Source organism: Helianthus annuus, chromosome 2 (genome assembly GCF_002127325.2).
Source record: "Helianthus annuus cultivar XRQ/B chromosome 2, HanXRQr2.0-SUNRISE, whole genome shotgun sequence".
Taxonomy (NCBI): Eukaryota; Viridiplantae; Streptophyta; class Magnoliopsida; order Asterales; family Asteraceae; genus Helianthus; species Helianthus annuus.
Genome location: NC_035434.2, coordinates 174,570,790 through 174,591,165, shown reverse-complemented (window position 1 = coordinate 174,591,165; position 20,376 = coordinate 174,570,790). Strand labels below are relative to the sequence as shown.

Here is a 20,376-nt window from a genome sequence, read left to right as displayed (position 1 = left end):
TATGCGAAGCAGCTGATTTTTGAGAGTGAATTCGTGTGATGCCGTGGCAGGGGCATAGGCCCGTTCTAGTGATAACCAGACCTCACGAGAGGTTTTCCCTTGAACATGCTGATAAGATTCTTCAGACATAGTGGATATGATTAAGGGGTTCTGATGTGAGCGTCATTAGAGATCCACGGGATGTAACTCGGGTTGTCACTTGTAGCAGCTTCTACCGTAACTTTCTGATCGGGGCATGGAATTGTTCCATCCACATAACCGAAGAGATTATGTGAAGTGAGAAACGATTCAATCATCATACGCCAATAGCCATAGTTTGTTGGTTTTAGGGTGAAAGCGAATTTGTGATAATTGTGAGCGGTTTTCTCTTGATTGGAGAAAATCAGAATTGCCGCCATTAGAATTGGTAGAAATAAGTTGTTTGGACAGTTGATCGGCAGAATAAATTGACCAGCAGCGATTTGTTAATTTGCAGCAACTGTTGATCGGCAGTTTGTAATGGCCGATGAGTTTTAGGGTTTATTGAAGAAGATGGAATTGATTGGCTCTGATACCAAATCAATTCATGAAAAGAATACGTGTTTTATTGATTGAATAAAACTGAATACAAAAAGATGAATAAATAGACTAGAAACTCTCGAGAAAATAGGAAAGATAAATATGTAAAATATCCTAAATAGTAATAATAATAGTCTTGGCGGCAAATAGCATAAAAAATCAAGATGCTTTCTAAAGTACATGCATTCTAGACGAATCTATAGACATTTTTTCTATTTAGTTTGAGGATGCTTTTAGTATATTTCTTTAACACGTCTAATCTGATTACAAGTAGGCTAGGTTCTTTAGACTGGATATTTTTAGATAAATTAGCTAGATTTGTATTAAGTTTAGAGTATAATTAGTTTTTTATTTCAGTAATTTATTTACAAACTTAAGTTTATTAAAAATATTTTGGACTACTTCATTTATTTTAATTTAAAAGTGATTAAAAATGAAAAAAATGTGAAGAGAACATATACTAACTCTTTTCTAGTTGTGTAAATGATGAAAATATACTAAATGATTGGTAAGATTAAATGTACCCTCATGCATATACTAACTCTTAACATATCACTACGAGAAAAAAGTAGAGTCCTTGTGTGACTGAATTAATAGCGGGAAGAGGGGGGGTGCATTTAGTAAAAATCATATGTGTGAAGGTGTACATTTAGCAAACCCCTTAGCTTGACGCATTGACTATAAAATGCCTTGTATTATTTTCTGTTTTATTTTTTTTTTTTTAAATTGGGAGGCCAAAATGCGATTAGTGTTTTAGTCTAGTTCAATCAAAGAAGATCCGAGCTTTATAGATCTTTACCTAGGACATCAAAACGATAACGCGTTCATATGTTTAAACCTTTTAACACCTCACCATCTAACACCTAACCATTTCTAAAATCCTTTTTTAGCTAATCACAACAAGCCATTACCTACTTTTTTTTTAATTTGATTTGGTTTAGTTAAACCATTACACCCTTTTAGGATTTAGTTCGTTAAAGCCCCAACGCCCGCGTTGAAGTCACATGATAGAAACTTTTGTACTTTTAAGTTATTCCGGTACACATATAAAGAATCAGCTTTAGGATGCTTTTCAACTTTTTTGATTAATCCAACATGGATATCAAATCGGTTGATGGTAATTTCTTGTACAGCTAGCATCAACCTTAGATTTAGCCACATTTTCCTTCTTTCAACTTTTATCTGCAACAGCATAGGAGTAAGCTACATTCTAAAATAGGTCCAAATTATATGTAACTTCAACACACATCAGTCTTATGAGAAAATCTTGTCTATAACCTGTTTAAACATCATTGGCCCATATATATTAACTACACTATAAAACAAACACGGTTGTATAATAACTCCTAAGAGGACCCGGGGTGGGAGATTTGATCACGCGTTATAAGATTTCAACGCCGTTATACACGGCCGCCCCCCTACACATCACGCGTTAATAAGAAAACGCGTTGAACGTATAACGCGTTGAACTTGATCAATGAATGTGTATTAACTTGTACATTGGGTATTAATACTTGTACATTGGAATCCCATCACTAGTGATACCACCCCCCTACATTTCTATCACTAGTGATAGAATATTGGTTGTACACATGGCATGACTTGATTGGATAGTGGGAGTGATTGATTCTATCACTAGTGAACCACCCCTAGTCCCCTAATAGAGAAACTTCAACCTGAAACTTTCGAGTTCTTCAGCTGTTGAGCAATTTTATTTGCTTCGGCTTCTGCCTTGACGGCTCGGTCTGCTTGACTACCAGCAAACTTTGTCCTAAAGAATTCCACCTCTTCATCTTTCTGCACATCACAAAAACAAGAACAGTAAGCCAAATGCATAATTCTCACAAAAATAGCACACACATTTGTTTACATACCAGTTCTTTAAATAATGGTGCAGGGGTCCCAATTCTGTGGCCAGCAGGTACCATCTCCCATGGTCTTTTAGCCTTCTCGACATCTCCTTTCTCATCAGAGAGAGAAAGTTGAAGGGGCAACGAAAGCTGCTTGAGTACCTCAACGGAAAATGATGGCATAAAAGGCTCGAGGAGGCAAGCAAGAAGATAAACTACTCCCACTGAAGTTTTCATGACTATGGAACATGATGATTTATCTTCCTTGTAAAGCTTCCAAAATTGACTTTCCTACATGCAAGTAATTAGTAACCCCATGCATTCTTAACTCTTAAGCAATGTTTTTTCTTTTTCTTTTGGGTGGGATGGGGTGGGTTGATGTCAGTGTTGTAGAACGGTGAACTTACTTGTAAATATGCATTTCCTTCACCAGAGATAGTCATTGCAATTTTCAGTCCTTGCTTTAGTTTGACCTATAATGTCAATTGTAATACACATAGATAGTTATTCCAGTGGGCAATGTACAGGTCGATCGAGTAGAGCTTTTAAGAATGTTCTGGTATCTTACCTTCTCCATGGCCTCCACATATTGCTCCACACAAGTACCAATTCTATCTCCAAAAGTCTTCGATAAAAGATGTGTTTCAGCACCAGCAACATCAGGAATGATTGAATTGTAACCTGATCCTGAATATGTCAATGGAATTGTTGATAACTTCGATATGAGTTCCAAAGATGATAATAAGAACATGCTACTATTGTATGGCCAGAAGACAGTGAATGCGAAAAACAAGAAGACAATGATGTGCTTCAAAGTACTGTAATTGACAGTACAAGTACCGACCAAAAAAGATGTTAACATGAATTTTACCCTTGAAGTTGAAGCCAATTACTAACCTGGATCTTTAGCTATAAAGCTCAAGACACGATTGATGAAATTGCCTAGATTATTTAGCAATTCGCTATTTAGCTTTGCCTGCAAATCTGCCCATGTGAATAATGTGTCTGACACCTATACATATTTGCAAACCCAATGATCAGACAGACAGACAGACAGAGAAAATAAAAGGTAAGTCAGTAAGAGTGAACAATCAAAATTTTTAAGGATATGATACACAAGTGCTGTACCTCTGGCCTGTTAATAAGCAAATAGTATCGCCATACTTCTACAGGAATATTTGTATCCTTTGCGTCATTACCAAAAACTCCAACACCCTTGCTCTTTGAAAACTTACCTACACATAATATGAAAATAACAATAAGGTGATACGCCGTGTCAACAAAAAACAAGTATAAAAAATACCTGTTTCATAGTTTAGGTACTCTGTAACACTGATATTCTTCATCAAAGTCCAGTTTTCATCAGTCCCAAGAAGCGTAGAGGGGAACATGACCTGGAAAATTAATTAATTTAATAGTAATACTTGAAAGAAAGAAAGAAAGAAAAAACGTTGTACTACAATACTACGTACCAAAAAGACAAGGTATTTGAAGAAAATGCACTTACTGTGTGAAAGGGCACATTATCCTTGCCCATAAACTGATACAGATCCACATTTTTAGGATTCTTCCACCACTGCTCCCACTCATGTGTGTAACTCGAAGTGATTGAGACATATCCAATCGGTGCATCAAACCATACATAGAAAACTAACAGATAGGAGAACACAAGTCAGAAATAACTTATTATTATGTGAACATAATAATAATAATAATAATAATAATAATAATAATAATAATAATAATAATAATAAATATAAGAGAACAATAACCTTGTCTTTAAACCTCTCATGAGGGACGGGAACACCCCACTTTAAATCTCTAGTAATACATCGTTGCTTTAGTCCTTCATTAAGCCATGCGTTTGTAGCTTGAATAGCATTTTGACTCCAAGATCCAACCACTGACATGCTGCTGATGTAATCCCTCAGTTTACCCTCCAACGACGGGAGGTCAAGAAACAGGTGATTTGTCGCACGGATATGTGGACTGTTTGCACAGACCTAATTTCACACCAAATTGGAATTGGAATGGACAAAGCAGATGAAATATAAGTAGTTTTGGTTGATAAAACAACTCCGAACTCAACATATTGAAACTTAGCACTTGTTTTTAAGAAAGCAATTTACCTTGCATCTAGGATTAACAAGCTCTGTTGGATTTAATAGTTTGCCACATTTTTCACATTGATCTCCTCGTGCAGAATCATAATAACAATGTTAGAATTATATATATTTTACATTAGATATTAAACTTTAGTTATGTTATTTAGTTATGATTCGGACATGTATGTATGTATAACTTATATTTAGGATGATCTCTTATTTAGATTAGATAATAAGCGGTTTAGGATGATAAGCGGGTTAGGTAATCAAGTTAAACCGAAATGGCAGTTACCCGCCTTAATTAACCGCCATTTATGTACATTTAAATATTTGCCGGGAACCATTATTCCGGTTATCAAGACATTTTCGTTTACTGAATTTGTCCATTCATTCTTTTCGGTTTGGTTTCCCTGCATACTGTTGCATTCGATTCCTTGTATTACTAGTAAACATCACAATGCCTGCATATCATTTTTCCGCTGCAAATGTTATGGGTGATGTTTCGGATTTCCAACATAGTGGTATCAGAGCCACTACAAGGAATCAATCTGAAATCGAACCAAATTCTACCACTCTTCCCTGTCAACATTGCACTGATGAACAAGACGAGAGGAACAGGAGAAACACTCGCATAAGGTTATGCTATTATTGTCACTTACCGGGTCATCAAATCTACAATTGTAAAGCCAAAGAAAACGATGAAGTAACACAACTGTTAAGGCAAGCGATCAACGCCGGAATTAAACGACAAGAAGAAGACGTACACTGCCGGAATGAAATGATTGTCACTGGTACCGACGGTGGACAATGGGCAGAAATATGGTACGTTAATCCATCGTTTAATCATCATTTTTCAGGCAATATCAATGTTTTCAAAAGGGTAAAGCATATGATGGGAGTAGAAACAAAGTCCGGTATGAACAATTTTCTGTTCATAAGAGGGGTTAGGTCGGTAGAAATGAAAACTGGAAATGAAACTTTAAATATCCAAAGCGTTTTTTATTCACCAGAGATTGATCGGAATGTCCTTAGTCTCGATCAATTAACGTTACAAGGATATACGGTCAAGAAATCTGGTGATAAATGCAAGATATATCCCATGTTTTCAACACCGACTGTAAATTCAAGAAATGAAACCAATGGATTAACAAAAGAAGAGGAATTGGGTTTACACGAAAAACAGAGACTACTAGATCTGAAAGATGTGGATGATGAATTTAAAGAATCATATCTGAATTCTTATTTCGAAACTTTAAATGTTTCGAATGAAGATGATTACGACTGGAATAAATTGATTCTAAAATCATTAAAATTCCGAGAATTTGCTGATTGTAAGGCTTTGATTGACATGCTCGATGACCGAGAGTATGTTTTCAAATACAAAGTTGAACTTCAAAACAAATTTGAAGAAATGGTTCAGTGGTTTCTGAATGGTTATATGGGAATCAACTCAAGACCAGTTCCACCCTATTCAACCGATCAAAAGAAAATAGACTTGTTAGGTCTATACATTTTGGTAGCAAGTGAAGGAGGATACAGGGAAGTCACAACCGAGAATACATGGCCGATCGTTGCAAAGGATCTGGGATTTGGATATGAAGATGGTGATTATATAAGACTGATATATGCAATGTACCTTGATGTTTTAGAATATTATTATAAATTCAAAACAGTTCAAGGCGGGGTGCATGAGAAGGAAATGATCAATGAGAATGCTGGATCAAAGCAAGGCTGTCATCGAAGGACTGGAAGCGCAGAGAACGTTCAAGAAAGCACTACAAGAAGTGATCAGAATGATATCGGACCCTCTCAAAGCTGTTTCAGAAGGACCGGAAGTGCAGGAGACGTCCGGGAAGGCAACACAAGAAATGATCAAGCCAACACTAGTTCAATGCATTATGCATTGTTTAGTGAAAATGGATGGACAGACAGTTGGAACATGCACAAGAGGAGGAGGAAATTCAATTTCAGTCACATAAAGAAGGTAATGGATGATGCCAACAAGAGCGTGATGCAGCAAAGTTCAAGTTCAAACATAACCAAAGTTTAAGGGGGTTATGTTAGAATTATATATATTTTACATTAGATATTAAACTTTAGTTATGTTATTTAGTTATGATTCGGACATGTATGTATGTATAACTTATATTTAGGATGATCTCTTATTTAGATTAGATAATAAGCGGTTTAGGATGATAAGCGGGTTAGGTAATCAAGTTAAACCGAAATGGCAGTTACCCGCCTTAATTAACCGCCATTTATGTACATTTAAATATTTGCCGGGAACCATCATTCCGGTTATCAAGACATTTTCGTTTACTGAATTTGTACTGTACCTGCTGCATTGTGTCTTCGGATAGACAATTGTTCTCCATTAACTTTTTAAAGATTGATTGGCAAACTTGTGTTTGTTGCGGGGTTGAAGTTCGTCCAAATTCATCAAAACTTATGTTAAACCATTTATAGACGTCTCTGTGAATTGCGTGATATCTACAATTAACATTTTAATTTTTGGATTGGATAAATGAAAACCAGCCAATGATTTGTGGTAATTATTTCATCAATCAGCAAATAACATGAAAGTTAATTACTTACTTATCGCATATCTCTTTGGGAGTGCAATTCTCTTCCAAAGCTTTGGTCTCGGTGGCCGTTCCATACTCGTCAGTTCCACACATGTATATCGCGTTGTACCCCCTCAATCGACAATAACGTGCAAACACATCCGCACTCAACACACCTACAGTACAGTAGTAACAAAGCTAGTTCATCCTTGAACCACGTAAATCTATTCTATATGTTGGTTTATTATTCGTATTCGTGTAACAATTTACAATACTAAACACACCTAGCTAGCTAGCTAGCTAAAGGTAAACAAACAAACAAAATTAGTTCATCATTGTTAACGATGACAATAATTCACAGTTGAACAATTAATATAGTAAACTTACAGCCGATGATGTTTCCAAGGTGAGGAACGTTGTTGACGTAAGGCAGGGCACTCGTAATGAGTATGTTTCTTTTGCCCGGAATCGGAAGCTTCACTGATCTATGAACGTCGCCGGCTGCCATCGTAAACCACCGGGGATTGAGAGAGAAGAAGATCTTCTGCTTGACTGACTGCTCTTAGCGTAGTAGTTTCTTTGTTTGTTTGTTGCAACTCAAGATAAAACTCGTTCGTATATGAATGAATATGACCGTCCACCGACTTACAGATTCTGCTTTTCACAAAACTGAACAAAAAAAAAATTCCTTATTGCATTTACACATTTAAATTTAAATTACATAACAATTGTCTTGTATTTTATTTTATTGAATAAATTGCCATTTTAGTCCTTCAGTTTTGTCCAAATTTGCCATTTTAGTCCAAATAGTTTTTTTTTTTACCTCTGGTCCCTGACTTTTACATTTTGTTGCCATTTTGATCATTTTGTTTAACTCCATCCAAAAACCCAGTTTGTAACAGGGGTATTTTGGGGATTTCCTTAAAAATGTTTTCAGTTGCCATTTTGATCCAATTCCAAAAAATCAAAAAAATTCTAAAAAATCAAAAAAAATCAAAAAAATTCAAAAGATTCTAAAAATAAAAAAAATTCTAAAAAATCATAAAAATTCTAAAAAATTCAAAAAAATCTAAAAATCAAAAAAATTCTAAAAAATCATAAAATTCTAAAAAATCCAAAAATCATCAATTGTTTCGGCACGAATCGTTTCGACCCGTACCGTTTCGAACCCGAACCGTTTCGACGTGAAGCGTTTCGACCCGTACCGTTTCGAACCGTACCGTTTCGACGCGAACCGTTTCGAACCGAACCGTTTCGACCCATACCGTATCGAAACGGTTCGCTTCGATACGGTACGGGTCGAAACGGTTCGGTTCGAAACGGTTCGCGTCGAAACGGTTCGGTTCGAAACGGTTCGCGTCGAAACGGTACGGGTCGAAACGGTACGGTTCGAAACGGTACGGTTCGAAACGCTACAGGTCGAAACGCTACGGGTCGAAACGGGACGGTTCGAAACGGTACGGGTCGAAACGCTTCGCGTCGAAACGGTTCGGCTCGAAACGGTTCGGGTTCGAAACGGTACGGGTCGAAACGGTACGGCTCAAACGGTACGGGTCGAAACGGTTCGGTTCGATACGGTACGGGTCGAAACGGTTCGGTTCGATACGGTACGGCTTGAAACGGTTCGGTTCGATACGGTACGGGTCGAAACGGTTCGGTTCGAAACGGTACGGGTTCGAAATGGTTCGCGTCGAAACGGTTCGGTTCGATACGGTACGGGTCGAAACGGTTCGGTTCGAAACGGTACGGGTCGAAACGGTTCGTGCCGAAACATTTAATGATTTTTGGTTTTTTTAGAATTTTTTTTTATTTTTTGGAATTTTTATGATTTTTTAGAATTTTTTTATTTTTAGATTTTTTTGAATTTTTTAGAATTTTTATGATTTTTTAGATTTTTTGAATTTTTTGGAATTTTTTGATTTTTTGAAATTTTTTTGGTTTTTTGAAATTGGATCAAAATGGCAACTGAAAACATTTTTTAAGGAAATCCTCAAAATACCCCTGTTACAAACTGGGTTTTTGGATGGAGTTAGACAAAATGATCAAAATGGCAACAAAATGTAAAAGTCAGGGACCCAGAGGCAAAAAAAAAAACTATTTAGACTAAAATGGCAAATTTGGACAAAATTCAAGGACTAAAATGGCAATTTACTCTATTTTATTTGATAAAGGGGGGTAGAGTGGTCATAACTTATCAATTACTTACAACTTCTAATCAAGTTCTGTCATATCATCCATCATTATTCCATCACTAGTGATGGATTTTAGTAGAAATGCCCATCACTTGTGATGCAATTCCATCACTCACAACTTTTTTTTTGTTTTTAAATTAAATTAACAATAAGAACACTTAAATTATAAATTATATATTTCGTTTAAATAAAAAATATCACTAGTTTGCTTTGAATTATGTGTTTTTATTTTTATTTGATGCATTTTACTTTTTTATTAGCCCAGTCAATTAATATTTGTTAGGGTTCCTTTTTGTTTCTTTCTCCCAAGCACTTCCATCTCCCAGCAACTGCAACCAGCCACTCACCTCCATCTCCCAGTCGTAGTCCTCAATCTCACAGGTAACAAGCACAACTAGCGGTCAACAAGCACTTGTTCCATTCACAACCCAACAAATCAAACAACCACCCACCATTTTTCACACGTGATAATTTTCACGCGTTATCAAATTGACGCATTGTAGAAACCACCAGCGGTGGTGTATCAAGCGGTAAAACGCGTTGTGGGTGGTTCACCACGGACCCCCCCCCCCCCATAAAAATAATAAATTGTGTTGATTAAGGTGTTGATTACAATGTTATGTTGATTACAAGATGTGCTAACGGTGGTGGTGTGAGGTGTTACCGTCGGATGTGCTGATGGTGGTTTTACCGTGCTGATTAAGGTGTTGATGTTGACGATGTGCTGATTACGGTGTTGACGATGATGCTGATTACGATGCGGATGATGATATTGATTACGGTGTTGATTCGATGATGAAGAATAAATTAGGAGATTAAGATTTCAATTAATCTTGCATGAATTTAGGATAATTTAATTATTGTTTTTAATTAGATATAAATAAAAGGGTATAAAAAGTCTAAAATTCCCTTAAATATTTTTTGAATTAAGGACACACTAGTATTTTTGCCCGCCGCGCGTTGCGGCGGCAAGCGGCGGGTGGAAACATGTAGTAAGGCATCCACCAATTGGGGTTTTACGGCGTCGGCTAGTCTAGATCTGGCTCATGGTTAACCGATTGGGATGGGCATAGTGATCTGGATGACATGCAACAATGGATCGAATTTCCGGTGAGTACGTCATCAAACTCATGGTTCTCTACACAGAGCGTCGTCTTCCAATCCGCTCCATATATAGATTGGGTATCTAAAGTGAACCTGAGGATTCACGTATATGCTATCTAGCCCTCTACGCGATACAACATCGACGCCACCCCTACGGTGGTACTCAAGTCTGTCACTGGCGTCGGCAAGCCTAAACCGGCAAGGTTTAAAAATAACACTTCAGTACCGTATCCTCGAGAAGAATAGTCCCAAGACTGTTAAAAAGAAAGGCCTATCCTAGAAGTCGCGTATCGAGAATCTACTGATCTAAGCTGCATACCACACAAACAAACAAACAGAATTTGATAGCGAATATTAAATCATCTCCAATAAACAACATCACCAAATCTGTAACCTAACCTACTAACTTAATCCCAATGTCAAATCATTAAGCAACCTGAACTAAATCAAAAGCATATTCGAAGCTCGATAACGAATCGAATAAAATCATGTTTAATTCCTATAAGCAAGATCTAAAAACGAAACCCTAGCTAGCAGTTCCCTATCAACAACTTACTAATCTAATAAGCATGAAATCATACAAAAATACAAATAATCTGAAACTAAATCGAGATACAGAAGAACAACAACCTTCGAGTATTGATAACTCTGGTGGATGAAACCGCCGGTGTTTGTAATCCTGTAAGAAAATCACATACAATGAGTTGAAAGTTGAAACTACCGATCTGAATTAGGATTTAAGAATGAACAACAATTGTAAATGAAAGTCAAATATGCAATCAAAAGAGCTACACTTCCTCTACGATTATGCTTCGGATCTGTGCGTATGAAACCCTAGATTCGACTGAAGAAAATTAAAAGCGTAAACGTGATGAATCAGTTGAATCTGAGTGATGTTACCTGGTTAATTCTGATAGAGAACTTGAGAATAATCGAGATTTCTTCTGCTGCTTTCGATCGAAGGATGAGAGAGCAACAACCACCAGTGACCAGCAACAGGGAGATGATTGTAATTTGCAAGGAGGGCATTTGTGTAAATATATCGGTGCACCGACATTTGTCTTTAAGAGTTATATAATATCATTAAATTGTTGGTTTTTTAGTTTTTTTTTTTTGTTGGTTTTATAGTTTTTACAAAGAACTTTTTTTGTATATGATCTATGCCTTAACTTTATTATAAATTCTAAACTACTTTGTGGAGGCATCCAAAATCCATATGGTGGAATATTAATTTGTCAGCCACTTTGGTTTTTATTCGGAGTATATTTTATGCTCTTAATGGCTTTTTATAAATGATAATAAATCACCATATATACACACAGCAATAATAATATTATTGATTTTAAATCAATATTAATGAATTATCTATGTATGTATACATACTTTTAGCTATATTTTACATAAAGTTAGAGATGAAACTAAACTAGATATGGCTACTCTATAGAACTTTAGAAGTATTACGGGCCGAATCAAACTCTGAAGCTAATACAAGCCAATTCTAAAACAACATAGAGCTAATCAGTGACGGATCTAGATAATCTTTATAGGGACAACGTTTCAAAAAAAAGGTAACGAAATCGAAAAAACGTCAAATTTTTCCAAAATTTATAGTCCCGTCGGAGCGTCAAAGGGTAGCAGGGACTACCCCTATTAACAAGCTAGGTCCCCGCCCCTAGAATTAATGGAGCATCGAATTTGATCTGAAGCTAATGCAAGCCAATTCTAAAACAAGATAGAATTAATGGAGCATCGAATAAGATGAATTTATTTAAAATATGGTTGATAATCATATTCGCATATGGTGAATCATTAGGTTAGATGAAGCTTTTGTAATTAACTTTGTTTAAAATTCTAAAGTACCTTTAAGGAAGAATCCCAAGTTATGTGGAATCTTTGTCAACCGTTTTGGTTTTTAATTCGGAACAATTATTGTCATGGTTGTAAAAGTCGCTAAGCGCTCTCTAGTCAGTCGACCGGGGAGTTGAGAGTACTCGGCCTAGGCGGAGAGTACTCGGGGAGTACTCGGACATGTTAAATTATAAAGAAATTAGTTTTTGGAAATTAAATATATGTCAGATAACATAAATTTACTAATATCTATAACAAAATACGTGAAAATGATATTTATTCTTTAATACGATAGGCATAAAATTATGTTTTATTATTTTTTAAGTCAAACTCGGTCCGAGTTGACCTACTAGATGCGATTTTGGCCGAGGTTGACCGCGTTTGACCGATTCCTAGTAATTAGGCGGAGTCAAAGAAAGTCGCCTCGGCATCCTACCTTGTAGCGACTACTCGGAGAGTACTCGGCCTTGGAAACCTTGTTTTACAACCATGATTATTGTATAAGCTCTTACTTGTTAGAATGCTAAATCAACATGTATTGAGACAATCTAAGATAATACACACATACACACAAGTCAGAGCAAATAAAAATTTAAAACCTATGGGTTACTACGGGCATGTTTGGGTAAGCTTATTGAAACAACTTATTGACTTATTGGCTTTTTGGAAAAGTCAGGATTTTGTGACTTATTGACTTATTGGCTTTTCCCCCTCACATACACCCTCTTTGCCAAACATCATTTTAGAGCTTATGACTTTTCAAAAAGCCAATAAGTCAATAAGTTGTTTCAAAAAACTTACCCAAACATGCCCTACATGCACCAGCAGGATTAGTTGTTAGATTTCTTATATGCTTTTTGAGTTTCTATCATAACATGTTTGTTTTATTAAATTAATATTAATATTATATACAGGAGGAGTATTTAAAAGTAGATTAGTTTATGGTTAAAAATATTTTTTTTTGAAAAATAAAGTTCATTGAATATAATGCTAGCTTCATTGAATTGTTTGTTTGACACAAAAATCAACGGAACACTAATAAAAGTCAACATGTCGTATTTGAGAGTTCGTACCTTTCTTTCTTTGATGATACCTCTAATGAATTAATTCCTCTTCTCTTCCAATAATGGTTTTCTCTCTGTAGATTATTTTTGTAAATATTAAGGAATGGATTGAAGACTTAAATATATACAAAGCCCAACTTGGTCCCCAAGTTAAATACTTGGACATCAAGTTTACTTGTCCCACACGCCATCCATTTTACATTTTTTTATTAACATCCGAGCATCCGTTTTACTACTTCCCAACATTTTTGTCACTTTATTTTGCGTGAAATAGGGACCCGCACGAAAATTTCTCATTTTAAGTGAACCTTATAGGTAAATGAGTTATTTTGAGTTTCTACGGGCCAGGGCCATAAAGGCCTATATGAGATCCTAACAACGTCGTGGCATGCTTGATTATTATTCATACATGTTTCTCTAAAATATTGTAAAACTTTTATGTTTATATAACACGTTAGTATCACATTGCTAAAGTGAAATATGTTCAAAGTTGAGACTTTTGGTAAATATTTCTTGAGTTAGGATTAATTTCGGCCACTAGATCAAAGTTAAGATCATTAAAATCCAATTTTTCTTTAAAATTTTTAATTAAATATATTCATTAAATGTTTAAAAGCTAAAATAATTTAATTGCATTTAGAATATAAATAAAAGTGGATGATCAGGGATGAGTATAACAAAATTTGAAGGATGAATGTGAAGAAAGGGAAAGGATAGTGATAACGTTGGGATGATAGTCATTGATAATAGATAACCTAAGGGTGCAAGGGGCACTCCCATAAGAGGAGAGTCCCCTCTCTTACGCACTACCAATCAGCTAGTGCCACGTTAACTTCTCTCTTAAACTCTCCTAACACCCCATTTTGATGGCGGCACTCCCCTCTTAGGGGACTTCGGTTTTTTTTTATTTGTTGTAAAATTATGCATGTTTATAAATTAAAAAAATATTAATAAAAATAAAAATTAAATAAAAGCCATTTCATTAAATTAAAAAAAAAACAACCTAGAAAAATAAAAATTACATTCAAACTAGAAAAATAAAAATTACATTAAAACTAGAAAAATATAAAAACAAACTACTCGTCGTCGGAACTCACTTCAAGGTGAGGTAGATCTAAACTTCCGAGATGCTCAACGAGATCGTGTTTTAGTCTCCAACGCATGTCTTCGTCAATGAGCTCTGTATCATCGAAGACGGGTTCGACTGGAGGATCTTGAATATGTACCGGTGCTATCGCCCTTCCGTCGTCTTTTATAATCATGTTATGTAAAATAAGGCACGTATACACGATGGACCTTATCTTTTTCACCATTTTCGAACGCATTGGACGATTTAGTATTCCCCACTTCGCCTTTAACACACCAAACGCCCGTTCCACATCTTTTCTTACGGCCTCGTGTTGCCTCTTGAACTTTTTTTCATTCGGGATGTGAGGATATGGAAAAGACTTCACAAACACGGACCAGTTAGGGTAGATCCCATCAGTAAGATAATACCCGCGTTTGTATAAGTGGTTGTTCACTTGAAATGGACAATTTGGCGCCGTTCCGTTTCGTTGAGCAAGAAATAATGGAGATTGTTGCAGCACGTTGATGTCGTTTTGTGAACCCGCCGGGCCACAAAAAGCATGCCAAATCCACAAATCTTGAGACGCCACCGCTTCTAACATAACCGTCAGGTATTGATGATCGCCTCTCATGTATTGCCCACGCAATTCTGTGGGGCACATTCTCCAGACGAAGTGTGTACAATCCAGACTACCCAACATACTAGGTAGGTGATGCCTCTCCTCATGAGCCTGATACAATAGCGCAACGTCATGGCTCGTTGGTCTACGTAAGAATTCACCGGCATACATTTTACAGACCGTCTCGCAGAAATATTCAAGGCACTCACGAGAGGTCCTTTCAGACATATTTAAATACTCGGCGTTTTCGTCTGGTGGGTTACCGGATGCAAGTTGTTTAATCGCCGAAGTAACCTTTTGCAACGGCGTGAAACTTTTCTTCATTCTCCCGTCTAAGCCCTCTTGAAACCACTCGTCATACGCTTCCACGTCACTAACAATTTTTAGGAACAAAGACTTGGACATACGAAATCTCTGACGAAAAGTATCGGCATTAAATTTTGGATTTTCAACAAAATAATCGGCCATGAATGTCTCATGGCCTCCCTCACGATCTCGACGGACTATTTTTTTTTACTAGACGATGCCGTGTCTAGTAGCTCCGCTTGTTGGATGAGATTTTGGAAGAAAATTAAGCTACCATCGCTTGACGATGCATCTTCATCGTCGGGAAAGTCGGGTAGGGGAGAAAAAAACGGAAACTTGGAATCCATTTTGTGTTGTATTTGATAGATTTGTGAGTTTGAGAGTGGTGGGTGTGGTAAAAAATTTGATTAGGTTGGTTATATTTATATTGTTAAAAAAATTGATTTTTTTTTTTAAATTTGACCGTTGCCAACGGTCCTCTCTTGAATCTCGTGCCATTCGACGCGGTGACTCCACACCGATTACCCTCACCGATTCGGGTCCCCGCATGGACGGCGGCGGTGTTCCCAATCGGTGGATAGGGTCACCGAACCCCTCCCCGCTTTACGCCCCGTTCACCCTAAGGGTGTAAGGAATGGTTAAACACTTAAGAGTGGCAAACTAAAAAATTAACCAATCAGAGTGTGCCACGTTAATCAGTGAAAACTGTTTAAACTTTGCTGAAAAGTGTTGGCAATGGTTAGACACTTGCTGAAGTGGTAAACTTTTTTTTTAAAAAAAAATGTGTGATTGATTGAGATTGGAATGGACTCCACCCCACACTACCCTCTGTCTCTCATACCCTCCCTTCACCGCAGCGGCAAGCCCTCACCGTTCATCTTTGATTACTGTGCGGCAAAGGGGTCGGCGGCGGTGTTGCCGCGCGGCAAAACCCTTTGCCGCTCAAGTTTGCCGCACCACTCCGGACACCCTGATAGTCTTAAAGTACTTTTATATATAAATATTGTATTTTAATCAAAAATTAAAACAATGCAAAACACCAAACATCCGACAACCAGGCTAATGCAACTTGACACTTCAAAATAAATGTGAGTTATGTATTTGATGTGACCATGACACAACACAAGTGCATATTCAATAACATATATAAATGCGACTAGCTCCCTGTTAGATTGATATTTAAAATCAGAAAATGACATCATGAATACTTAAATATCTTGTCTTGTAAAAAACTAAAAAGATATATTTTTTCTTACCTTAGTGTTTGATTTATTTTGTAATAATAAAATACTAGAATTACCACCCGCCGCAATGCGGCGGGGATTAGTTAGTTATATATCATGTTAGATGAAAACAAATGTTTCTCATATGACCACGAGCCTGTGTGTAAAATCGAAAAAAAAATAACTAAGTCGATCTCTGACTCGCGCGTTGCGACAGACCTATTAAACGGGGAAAAATAGACACGTTGCGACAGACCTATCAAACGGGAAAAAATAGACGAAAAAACATTGAACCTCACACGCACGTTGCGGCGTGTTAACCTGGAAAATTTAGAACGAAATGCTAAACGAAGAACTGTGAAAGATGAAAAGTATAAGGGACCAAAGTTGAAAGTAAAAAACGTATTGAGGTTAACTTGCAAAAGATGAAAAACTTTGGGTTGAAAGTAAAAAAAATTAAAAGGGTAAATTGCAAAAGATGAAAACTTTTGAATTAGAACTGAAAAATCAAACTAATCAAAGGGGTTATAATACCAATGATTGAAACTTTAGACTTAAATTGCTAAAGATTAAAACTTTAGAGTTAAAAAGGAAATCAATTTCAAATTATGAAAACAAAAGAGATAAATAGATTTAGGGGCTGTTTGTTTACCTCTTAATGAGGTTCTTAATGGTTCAGACTTCATACTGGTTCAACACTTAATGGTTCAGACTGTTTGTTTCACGAGCATATGTCTGAGTGGTTCAGACATTTGCCTCTGAATGGTTAAGATTTATACAGAGTCTGAATGGTTAAGACCTCTAGTCTGAATTGGTCGGACATTTGCCTCTGAACGGTTAAGCATTATACATGCTCTTAATGATTCAGATCTCTTACTAGTTCAGCACTTAATGGTTCAGACCTCTTACTGGTTCAGCACTTAACCATTCAGATGTTGCCAAACGACCCCTTAGTTATATTGATATGTATTATTATTATTATTATTATTATTATTATTATTATTATTATTATTATTATTATTAAATAGAAGAGATAAATAAAAAAATCAGGTGGGAAATTACGAGAGAACGACAAGTGTTCAAAAAGGATTTTCGTTTATTAATATAGGAAGATTACGAGAAATCACGAAAGTGATACTTTTTACCAATTTGTTAATATTGTAATATACCCAATTTCTTCAAACCTTTTTAAATTAATTTTATAATTGTAATACTTCCAAAAAAGGGTCAACAACTTCAAAGCTTAAGAATTGATGACGTTTATCCAATACATGGTTTAATCCATACACACACATAAGGTTCGATCTAAGCGTATAATATCACACAGGTCCGTATACATTTATATAAGTTAAAAGGTCTGTGTAATTTTTGTAGACCATCAATTTAAGTAAATTACATACGTCACGAATCATTTAAGGTGATTTGCAAAAATTGTGCAATCCGTATAACTTAGTGAAAATGGTGTTTTGTGTTAGAAGTTAATATATAGCTAGTATGCCCTTTATAGAATCTAAGCATACGCAAATGAGAGCAGCTAATAAAGGACAAGCGGCACCTCATTTTACCAAATCCAATCCAACGTACCCAAATAGAAAGTAGGGGCATAATCCAAAGTTGAATACACACACGAGAGCGTTGAATGACTTAAATCCGATTGGGTAACATATACGAGTCTCCTACCTCACCTCACCTGTGAGCCCTAGCCACACTACCTAGCATGCATGCCGAAGAGATGATTAAAAAAATCAGGCAAATGTATGTGAGTCAACAAGTGGTCTACTCTACTCTACTCTACTCTAAATAAAGAAAGAAAGAAAGAAATATCAAAGAAATGAAGAATTGAATTGTCAGCGGTGGCCGCCAGATCACCGCCCTCCAATCTTCATTCTCTCTCTCTCTCTCTGTCTGATCTGCCGACCCATTAAAAGGTTGGTTTCTTTCTGCTCATCCAACCTACTCCTCCTACCATATCATGGCAGTAAGTTCACTTCTTCTTCTTCTTTCTATCTCATTCACCACAATCACTGTAACTTTCATTTTGGGGAAACTCAACACAACACCTGCTCCTGCTGTTCTATTCGGCTTTTTTGTTACAATTATCAATTGTGTGGTTGATTTAGGATTCGGTCAGCTTTGAATATAGCTTTGAATCTACATTTAAGTGTTCATTCTCATAGTTTGCTTTTGGTTGGTTATCTATAGGGTTTTAATTAATTTAGCATTGATTATTTATTTAGTTTTTCTAGATGATTAGAGACTGTGTATGTGGATTATGAGTATACATATGTTATTGGAAGCTTTAAGATCTGAAACAGTCAACACAAGAAGAGGTCTTAGGTTTAATGGTAGATTAGTGTGCGATTCTAGAAAGTATTTAGGTTTTAGATCTTCAGGGAATGTCCCAAAGGATTCACATGGGTCTCGTTTTATGATTTGTGGGATTGGCAAAGTGAACCTTTTCAGTTTTGACCACAACATTCGTGACCTTTCTAATGATAGATAGATCTTCATTTCAGGCGCAAGTAAAGAATGCCGAATCCAACAACTCAGAATCTGAGACACCAAAGAACACAGATGCATCAACACCAAAAAACCAAACTCATGCTACCCGAGAAGCTGACTCAAGTAAATCATTTGATTCACCTAAAAGGGTCTCCTCCACATTGCACCAGGCAAAAGGCGGCCCCAGGAGTAACACAGCTTCTCCAATGTGGGAACGAAAGGTTTCATCAGAAGGTAGCAATGGTGCACCCTCTTCCACTCCTGGAAGATCACGGTTGAGACAAGTTACTCTTGGTGATGAAAGTGTAAGTTCCTAGACTAACTAATTTGTGTGGTTTTTCTTTTTAATATACGATTCTAATTGCACAAATGTAATATGTGGCAGCCTGATGACAGCACAGCTGTCCCGGTATTTGGTGACTGGGATGACAATGATCCCGCTTCAGCTGAAGGCTACTCTACCATATTCGACAAAGTAAGAGAGGAGAAGCATGGTGGTGGTGGGAAGTCACCGAGGATAACGAGCGATAATTCTAATTTCTATGGTCATAGACCTGAGGCAAAAAAGGTAAACACCTGCTTCTATCTGGCTTAGTGTGTTACAAGTTACATTTTTTACCCATTAGTAGTGAACAAGTCGATTTTGGTTATGTTTCATCTCTAGATGCATGTGATACAATTAATTAAGACGAACGGGTTCAAAGACGTCCAAAATGTGTTTTTTATGCATACAACATCCTAAATCTGTTTTTATTCAGAAAGTTGTATTGTTATTGTGATGAAATAGCTTTTGTAATCATATTGAACACGTTGTCGTGTTACCTAATCTGTCCATATTTTTTTTACATTTATGTACAGCATGCTTTAAAACAGACCAACTACGACTCAGGATTTACAAATGTTTGTGCGTTCTTTCTCAGGGATGTGGCTGCTTTCCATGGGGCAGAAAGTGATTTCTGGGTGGCTGTTCTAGTGAAGCTGTATGGATTGTACTTCATGTATAAGTATGGTGTATGTAAGCTGCATTATTTCTTGTTAATTTATTTCATATCCGTTCCATTGTTTCCACAGGATATTTGTTCTTTGTATTGCCTATCCCCAAAATGAATATTAGAGGAAAAAAAATAATAAAGAAAATTTTGAGTGAATAGCTTTTCCCCCCTATTTTTGAGGTAGACTAAAGTTTTTGTCTAGTTCTCCATCTTAGTGTATGCCATCATTGAGCGACCAGTCCCACGACCAACATGAATCACAATAGATTCCAACCTCCTTTCCACTGAGACACTATAGATTTTCTGGTTGAATGGAAAGGTAAGGGTCTGGGTCTGGGTGGGCAATTCAGCTATTACTGGGATGATACAATTTATGTTTT

At 36.5% G+C, this 20,376-nt stretch overlaps 2 protein-coding genes across 3 annotated transcripts; one reads left to right on the top strand and one right to left on the bottom strand.

Annotated features, from left to right (window-relative positions):
* Positions 1 to 1,509: 1,509 nt before the first annotated feature.
* On the bottom strand, positions 1,510 to 11,694 carry LOC110927324 (probable methionine--tRNA ligase). The gene is given in 17 exon segments (XM_035986131.1): positions 1,510 to 1,696; positions 1,698 to 1,740; positions 2,235 to 2,355; positions 2,433 to 2,699; positions 2,816 to 2,881; positions 2,977 to 3,095; positions 3,306 to 3,420; positions 3,537 to 3,643; positions 3,712 to 3,802; positions 3,916 to 4,060; positions 4,182 to 4,411; positions 4,538 to 4,620; positions 6,777 to 7,003; positions 7,109 to 7,253; positions 7,465 to 7,746; positions 11,004 to 11,052; positions 11,274 to 11,694. Coding segments are annotated over 15 exon segments (2,052 nt in total). The 5' UTR covers positions 7,586 to 7,746; positions 11,004 to 11,052; positions 11,274 to 11,694; the 3' UTR covers positions 1,510 to 1,524.
* A 6,635-nt stretch (positions 11,695 to 18,329) lies between these two features.
* LOC110927326 (RPM1-interacting protein 4) lies at positions 18,330 to 20,152 on the top strand. Of its 2 annotated transcripts, none has more exons than XM_022170992.2 (4): positions 18,330 to 18,480; positions 19,019 to 19,309; positions 19,390 to 19,572; positions 19,863 to 20,152. In XM_022170992.2, exons 1-4 carry the CDS (start codon positions 18,475 to 18,477, stop codon positions 20,109 to 20,111), a joined length of 729 nt encoding a protein of 242 aa, XP_022026684.1. In that variant the 5' UTR covers positions 18,330 to 18,474; the 3' UTR covers positions 20,112 to 20,152. The 2 variants fall into 2 exon arrangements, with proteins under 2 accessions (XP_022026684.1, XP_022026685.1); XM_022170993.2 differs by having other exon boundaries at positions 19,925 to 20,097.
* Positions 20,153 to 20,376: the final 224 nt, after the last annotated feature.

Bases quoted from the DNA above. Each gene is read 5' to 3' on its own strand.
- LOC110927326 (XM_022170992.2), top strand. The intron at 19,310-19,389 runs GTAAGTTCCTAG...AATATGTGGCAG, and splicing joins TTACTCTTGGTGATGAAAGT to CCTGATGACAGCACAGCTGT. The intron at 19,573-19,862 runs GTAAACACCTGC...ATTTATGTACAG, and splicing joins ATAGACCTGAGGCAAAAAAG to CATGCTTTAAAACAGACCAA.